Source organism: Pteropus alecto, unplaced genomic scaffold (genome assembly GCF_000325575.1).
Source record: "Pteropus alecto unplaced genomic scaffold, ASM32557v1 scaffold195, whole genome shotgun sequence".
Classification (NCBI taxonomy): domain Eukaryota; kingdom Metazoa; phylum Chordata; class Mammalia; order Chiroptera; family Pteropodidae; genus Pteropus; species Pteropus alecto.
Genome location: NW_006438073.1, coordinates 9,799,971 through 9,808,056, shown reverse-complemented (window position 1 = coordinate 9,808,056; position 8,086 = coordinate 9,799,971). Strand labels below are relative to the sequence as shown.

The following is an 8,086-nucleotide window of genomic DNA, read 5'->3' as shown; positions in this document are numbered from 1 at the left end:
CCCGCGGCGGGCGGTGGTGGGCAGGGCGTGGGGCGGGCGGGCGGCGGGCAGGACTGACAGGCTATGGCTCCTCCATCCTCAGATCATCGCCAAGAGGGGCAGCGCCTACATCCTCAGACATGTGCCCGCCGTGCACCGCGAGCAGCGGGGCCTCAGCCCCCAGGAGGCCGTGCTGCGCTTCATCAGGGAGGCCTGCCGGCTGGAGGACGTGCCCGTCCACTTCTTCAGGCTGTTCAAGGTCATGCCCTGTGGCCGCTGGGCACATTAGGGCTCAGGCTGCCTCGGAGCTGCCTCAGCCAAGGGCCCCAGATGAGCGGCATTGGGCGGCCCGGACTCTGACACCAGGACAGGAGGACAGTGTCCCCATGGCCGACCCATGCCCAGACGCTGACCCCAGAATGGAAGGACGTGCAGTAGCGTGTGGGCTGCCATCTGAGTGGTGGTGTGCGGCGGTGGCACCGCTGTCCCCTGTGTCCCCCGTGTGCACGGCTACACCTGCGGGGAGCGTCCTGGAACCCAGCCCCCTCAGCTTCCTGCGGTGAATGCTGCCCCACCCAACGTGGGGACAAAGGGACTGTGTGAAGGGTGGCCTCTGCTACTCTCCCGCCGGTGTCCGGGGCAGCGTGACACTTGTTCTGTAGGGACGTCGGGCTGAGGGCCTGTCAGTGGGGCCTAAAGAGCTCACGACCGTATCCAGGCAGTGGAAGTCTGAGAAGGTGACGAGGCAGGGACGGGACAATGACGAGGCAGGATCAGGAGACAGCGGGCCTCCTGTCAGAGGGGGTGGAAAGGGCCTGGGGTGGCCCCGCATGGCCCTGGGGAGCACAGCCACCGCGCACTGGGTCAGACCGCTGACGTAGATGTCCTTGTAGGATAAGAAGGAAGACAGAGCTACCATTGTGCTGGCACTGACTCCCAAAGGGATGCGCATCTATCAGGTGACCAGGGGGACACCAGAGCCCCTCCCGCCGAGGGCCCTGCTGTGCCTGCGGCCCTGGGGCCCGCCCTGGGGACACGGACTCCGCTGTCTTGCAGGAGGTGACTGGCGCCCCGCAGCTGCTCTACGACTTCCTCTGGGCCCACATTGGGAAGCTGGCGTTCCTGGTGCGTATCGGGTGGGGGCGCAGTGGGACGGGTCTTAACCACCAAGAGCCTGGGGAGCCGGGCAGAGCCTGCCCTCCAGGCCGTCTACTGGGCACCCCGTCCTCCGCCAGACCGGGCCTGGCGCTCTGCCCCAGGAGGAGCTGGCACCAGGCCACCTTCTGGCTCCCACGTGGAGCACGTGAAAGGAAATGAGGCGGAGGTCACAGAAACGCACAGCTGTGGCCACCACGCAGTCACCCTGGCCCAGGCCTGGCCCTGGGAGCAGAAGGGCAGGGATAGTGAGGGCCACCAGGCCAGGCTGGCTGTTTCTCTGGACGGTGAACCCGAGCCCTGGGGTCCAGTCCCGCTCCCGTGCGCCCCGCCCCGATGGCCAAGGGGACGTGTCCTGCGTGCTCATAACGGAGAGTAGGGTGATGTGCGCCCTTCGCTGCCCGCAGAGAAACCGCCCGCACATGCAAATCAGATTCGCAGGCAGAAGCAGTGGCCGCTGACCAGGTCGGGGCGGCCGCCGCCCGTTGGAACCCACGCTCCTCTCCTCTGGCTTCCCTGACCGCATCCCGTCTCCTCCTCGCTCAGGGGAAGACGTTCGAGATCCGGCCGGACGGGCTGCCTGCGGCCCGCAAGCTGGTGTACCACACGGGCTGTGCCGCCCGCGCCCGCCACCTGCTGCGGCTGCTCCGCACCAGCCACCAGCGGCACCTCGCCCTGCGGCCCGCGCTGCAGAGGCTGCAGCAGCTGGAGGAGGAGCGAGGTGGGCACCGCGTGTCCTCCCTGACTGCGACCCCACCCCACCCCCGGTCTGGGCTCCTGGAGGACCCCGAACTCCCCCTGCCCATCGGCTCAGGGCACCGCAGCCCTTCGCACCTGTTTTCCCATCGTGGGGCGTGGGCTCTTGGCTCCTGTGTCCCCCCCCAGACCTGGTTGGAGGGCGTGGTGGTGACCCCCATCCTTCCAGCTCTCGCAGGGCCCTGGTGTCCCCCACATGCTGCATCTCCCGGAGCCGTGGCGCCAGCTCAGGCTGTGGGGCCGGCAGGACCTCGGGGCTCCTGCTGGCCACTGCAGCTCCTGGACACGGTCACGTTGCTGTCCCTTCTCTCTCTCTGCCCAGAGAAGAAGTGCTACCGGGAGTCATTTGTGGACGATGCGCCGGAGCTGGACCTGCCCCCGGCCGGCGGCAAGGACGGTGGGGGCCGCAGCTGCTGGCGCCCCTCCCCCCACCGCTCACTCCACCCGGCCGGCAGCCTCGGCAGGTTCCGCGTGGAGTCCAAGGAGATGTCGGTGGATGGGCCCTTGGGGACCGAGGCGCTCTGTGGGGAGGCGCTGTCCTGCAGCTCCAGCACCAGCCACAGCAGTGGGGACACAGATGACAGCAGCAGAAGCCGGCCAGAAAGGGACACTGGGGACGAGAACCAGAGGGACGGTGAGCATGTGGCCGGTGCGCCCCCCGCCCAGTCATCGCTGTGCGTGGCCAAGAGAGGGTGCGTGGGCCTGACGTTCCTGAGCCGTGACGGTGGCCCGCGGCCTGGGGTCAGGCAGGGGGACAGGGTCCAGCCTGTGGAGGGTGGGGGTGGCGGCCCTTCCGTCCTCTCTGCAGCTGACCTCGGGAGGCCCACGGGCCTCGTTTGGGTCTGGCCACCGGAAAGCGTTTCAGCCAGGTTCTTCTCTGGCCGCTCTTGTCCTGCTGGGTTCAGTGGAAGTCCCATGGCCATGGCCGCCATCATGGCCACTCACAGGAGCTGTTGGACTGAGTGTCCGCTCAGCCTAGCGTGAGCTCCTGTGCCAGGGGACACTTTCCTGGTTGATATGGGGGTGTGGGGCTTCCCCGCAGAGCACCTTGTCACCCCTGACCCCTGCATGTCTGCAGGTCCCCTGACCGTGGGTGTGGTGGGTAGTTGTAGGGACCAGCCTAAGGGCCTGGCCACCCAGGGCCACCCAGGAGCATGCAGTATCAGCATCGCTCAGGGTCACCCAGGGCCACCCAGGGTCAGGAGGTCTCTGTCTGTGACCTGCTATGTGTACCTGTACATTCCGAGTATCTGGCTGGCCCTGGTAAAGGACAAGTTGGTGGCCACCTCTGAGTGTCCAGCGTGAACAATGATGATGCAGCATTTGCCTGGTGACAGTTTGTTTGATTAGACCTCAGAGCCTTTGGTCAAGCAAGGCGGCCATGCTGGAGGCTCAGGGCAGTGTGAGCCCCAGGCAGGGAGAGGGCTGGGGCCCTGCTTATTCCTGCAGGGGAGGCCTGGGCAGCCCTGTGGGGAGGGGCGTGGGGTACGTCCTGGGCCCCGGGGCCTCGCTTCCGAGGGCTGGACCACCCCAAGCGTGCCCCATGGAACCCACTGCTCACTAAAGGGCATTCAGACGCCTCGCGTGGGGAACAGGTGATCGTGTCTGTGATAGAGGATGATTGAGCCCTGCAGGTGGAAGGCCAAGGTCACTGCTGAGGTCAGCCCCGCCCCCCCAGCTCCGACAGCCCCAGGAGGAGAGGCTGTGAGGGCCACAGAGGCTCGAGTCCCATCTCAGAGTTAGGGTCCCCAGAAGAGAAGTCGCCTCATGGGGTGGGCAGCCGTCCTCCCTGGACTTGGTCCTCCCTGCCCATGACCCCTCCCCTCCCTGCAGCCTCTCCGCCCCCTGGGCGCTTGGCAGCGGCGCCGGTCCCTCTGGTCAGGACGAGGGGCCGCAGTGCTGAGGATCCGGCCCAGGTACGTCCCCCGTTGGGGCCTGTGGTTCCCCGAGGCCCAGAGGAGGGTGCCTGGGCGGCGGGGTGGGTGGTGCGGTTTTCTGGAAACAAGGTGGGGGGCCGGCGCCCCTCGCCCCGGCGCAGGAGTGGGCACGCGGTTCGCGGCCTGGGGTCCTGCCGGGCGTGCGCGCAGGGGTGGCCGTGCCCACCTCCTCCACCCGCCATGCCCAGGTGGGGGGGTAGGGGGATAGGCTGGCGTGGGGGCGGAGCCAAAGCCGGGTTCTGGGGTGCTCTGCCCGGCATGGCCGGGAGTTGACCTGTGGGTGACGCCCCTGGAAAAAGAGATTGTGGGCGATGATTCGATGATTCGCTCAGAGGGGGACCGAGCCGGCGCAGGAGGGAGGGGGAGGCCGGCCAGAGCCCTGGGCGGGGCCCGCCCCAAGGTGGCCGGGGCGCCTGGCCCGGCCCCGCTTGGACATTCCAGACACCCGGTACCCGGCACTGGGCCCCTCTGCGGTGGCTCCCATCCGGGGCGCACGGCTGAAAACGGTTCCGTAGGGAGTCACTCAGCTCCCCAACATGGCCGGAACCCCTACCGCCAGCTTGGGGTGCTGGACAGGTTTCCTCGCACATGAAAGGGGACTGCCCTCGACTTCGGAGGTGCTCTCAAGTTCATCCTGAAAATCCGCCCAGGGCCCCCAGTGAGAGTCCAGACCCGATGCGTTTAGGAGCAGAGAGCGTGGGGCCCCAGGCCCTCCCAGCGAGGGGTGGGCTCTGTGGGCCGCAGGGCTTAGGTTCCCGCCCAGAGGCGCGCGCTCCTCCTGGATGAGCCACCTCTGTGACAGCACAGAAGCCGGAGGGGCCCATTGCGGAGGCCAGTCCCCCACCTCGCTGCCCTGGGCCTGCGCCCCGCCAGAACGCAGAGGGGGTACAGGGTCAGCTCAACGGTGTCGCCAAGGGGACGCAGCCAGGTGGGCCGTGTGTCAGGTCGAGGGACCCTCTGGGCGAGGGGACAATGGGAGTGGCCTGCAGAAGACAAGGCGACGGCGCGGGCATCTCCGGCAAGGGCAGCACGCGCAGCAGCCCAGGGCCAGGGGCGCAGGGGGCTGCCAAGTCCCCTGGTGTTAAGTGCTGTGGGGGGCGGAGTTGCAGGGGTCAACCTAGGACAGCTGGGCGGGGCTTTGTGACTGAAGTGGTGAGATGGACAGGAAGGGGCTACAGGGCACACCCTCTCCCTGCAGATCCCGGAGGCGACCGCCCGCCCCCCGGACCAGCACGGCCGCAGCCTGGACGACGTGCGCCCCAAGCCCGCCCCGCGCAGCCGCAGCCTTGGCGTTGCGCTAGACCCCAGACCCAGGGTCCAAGGCGAGCAGAGGTCCACGAACTACCTCTCCCTGGACCGGCTCTGGGATGACCAGCTCCCGGAGGAGTTTGTGGTGTAGGCTCCATGGAGCAGCTCCATCCACAAGGGGCGCCGCCCACAACGCGGGGTCCCAGACACTGCAGGCTCCGCCCACGGGGGGGCTCCATCCACACCGCGCGCTCCGCCCACGGGGGCTCCATCCACACCGCAGGCTCCGCCCACGAGGGCTCCATCCACACCGCAGGCTCCGCCCACGGGGGGCTCCATCCACACCGCGCGCTCCGCCCACGGGGGCTCCATCCACACCGCAGGCTCCGCCCACCGGGGGGCTCCATCCACACCGCAGGCTCCGTCCCAGCGGGCTCCGTGTCTGTACTCCAGGCCCCGCCCACAGAGCTCTGCTGCCCTCACGTCTTGCCACCGCGTCGGGGCTGCGGGCTGTCCCTGACTCTGCCCTGGACACTCCCTCCATAGCCTGGTGCCCGGTTGACCACGGCCTTGGGCGCCACGCCCTCTCCCGACACTCCCTCCTGTGTCTCCACCTGTCGGAGGTGTGGAGCTGCTCCGACGTCAGTCTGGAGGTGAAGAGTGGGTCCCCTCCCACCCTGGCCCGGGGCACGTGGGGTTGAGCTTCTAAGCTGGGGGGGAGGCCCTGGGGGTGCTCTCTGCCACCATCTCCGCCCATGGCCGGCCAAGCGCACAGGCCTTCCAGAAGCCCTTTGAGCTCAGGTCCTGGTCACTGCTGGCCGCAGGCTTCCCCTCGACCTCTCTGCGCGTCCTGCAGCTCACAGCCCTGGGCCTGCCCACAGAAGCCGCTCTGTGAGGCGGGCCCAACTCTGTCACCTCACACCCTGCGGCGATGCCCCGCCTGCCATGCGCACAAGTGCCCATGGCACACAGCCATGGTCCCCACAGAGCTCATCAGACCCCCAGCAGGAGGCCCCAGCGACAGCCACGCTGTGTCCTGGACGTCCCTGCTCTCTGCCGGGACGCGTGGGCGCCTGTGCAGGCCCAGGCTCTGCCCTTCCTCCAGTCACAGTACCGCTTAGAAGTAAGGGTGACACGTGTCCTTTCTCCACCTCCACCCCAGATAGCCACCCGTGCCAAGGGCTGTGAGCTGTCGTCAGTGGGGCTTCTGGGCTCCCAGCTGGATTGCTCGCTGGCCACCCCCCAACCCATCAGGGAGGACCAGCGCTTCCCCAGCCTCCGTGCTCCCCATGGCCTGCACAGCCAGCACCACTCCAGTCCCCGCTGGTGGGGCCCGGACAGCGTCTTGGGGGGCTGCTGCCTCCCCTTGCAGCTGTTCAGTCTGTGCGTTGCGAGCTGGTGTGCAGACGAGCACAGCAGGAGTGTGGCCCCGGGCTCAGCGTCCACGGGGGTGGACACTGGACCCACGCGGGTCAGGTGTATGTTGACAGTGGCCATCAGCATGGCTGTGATTCCCTTCAAAGCCAGGCAGCTAGCTGGGGCGAGGCACGCTCCCCTCCCGCCTCAAGGGCCCTGCTTGCAGGTGGCCTTCCTCCAGGAAAGGCCACCTGCCACATCATACCTGCTTCCTAACCCCAAGTGGGCTGTGAGAAAGGCCACTCTGACAGGTGGGACTCGATAGGTCAGACCCCTGCCCCCCCCCGAGGCTCAGCAGGGGGCTCCGTGCAGTGTGGCTGCACTTACCTGTGGCCCAGACCCACGTGCACACCTGCCGCCCTCGCTCCTAGGTGAACTGGCCTGTTTCACTGTCAGCCTGTCCCGAGTACTCGGTGGGTCACAGAGCCCATGAGGTCGTCCCCTGCCTACTCTGCCCGTGTGCAGACGCTGCACTGGCCACATCTCCCCAACTCACGTTGGAGCTCGAGCGGGGTGGGGGTGGGGGCTGCTGCGGCCAGGCGGGTGCCCCTCGGCCTGGCCCCTCGGTCCTTTCTGTGTGCGCCTGGCACCTGTGATAAAGACCCCACAGTGGGCACCACGGCCACCTGCTGTACCCACTGCCATAACCACCGTGCCCTAGAGCTGCTTGGACAGGGGGACACCGGGACAGCCCGTGCCACACGGAGCTCGTGACAAGAAACCTACCTTCGAATGTGGTCTGGAATTGCCAGGGCAGTGAGACCACGGGAAGGGGCAGGCAGGAGTGGCCCGTGCTCAAGGTGGCCTCGCGTGCCCAGTCTTTCCCTCATTAAACAGATGCCACCGGGCGGGTATGTGCTGGCTCTGGACAGATGCCAAGTGGCACAGAGCATGGTGAGGGGGTCGGCAGAGGTGGCCCTGTGCCAGAGGTGCACATGTACCGAGGGCCCTGTACGGAGGGCACCAGGCCTATGGCCACAGAGCAGGAGGCCAAGGGGTCCTGGCAGACTGGCCAGGGTCCGAAGGTTGGGCAGGGGCGTCCACAGTTGTGTGGGGCCTGAGCCTCTGCTCTCCCTGAGATTTTGGTCATATGAAAAGCCATCCCCAAGGTAGGAAGTGGGGCTCTGGCCTAAGGTCTGTGACTTTAAAGAAACTTTTGAGCACAAGAGTCTTGCCCGTGGACTGATTCGCTATGGCGTAGAAGGCAGCCGTCAGCGGGGTGGGCAGAAGTGCGCTGCTGGTGCCAGGCCCTGTGCACGCACGCGTGCACACACAAACCTACACACACACACGTGTACACACCCGCACACGCACATGCACGCACACCTGCACTCATGGTGTACAGACACCCACACACATACACACAAACCTACACTCACACACAAGTGTACACACCCGCACGTGCACATGCACACAAACCTACACTCACACACAAACAAGTGTACACACCCGCACGTGCACATGCACACAAACCTACACTCACACACAAATGTACACACCCGCACACGCACATGCACACACACCTGCACTCGCATGGTGTACAGACACCCGCACGGTGTACAGACACCCGCACACAAACACAAACCTACACTCAC

General features: G+C 66.9%; 1 protein-coding gene across 1 annotated transcript in view; it reads left to right on the top strand.

The window, feature by feature from the left end:
* FRMD1 (FERM domain containing 1) overlaps positions 1 to 5,226 on the top strand; it is a 13,873-nt gene extending 8,647 nt beyond the window's left edge. Inside the window, 6 exon segments of the mRNA XM_006915087.1 lie at positions 76 to 238; positions 873 to 938; positions 1,681 to 1,855; positions 2,213 to 2,524; positions 3,724 to 3,806; positions 5,026 to 5,226. Of these exon segments, the coding sequence (XP_006915149.1) occupies positions 76 to 238; positions 873 to 938; positions 1,681 to 1,855; positions 2,213 to 2,524; positions 3,724 to 3,806; positions 5,026 to 5,226 (1,000 nt within the window).
* Positions 5,227 to 8,086: the final 2,860 nt, after the last annotated feature.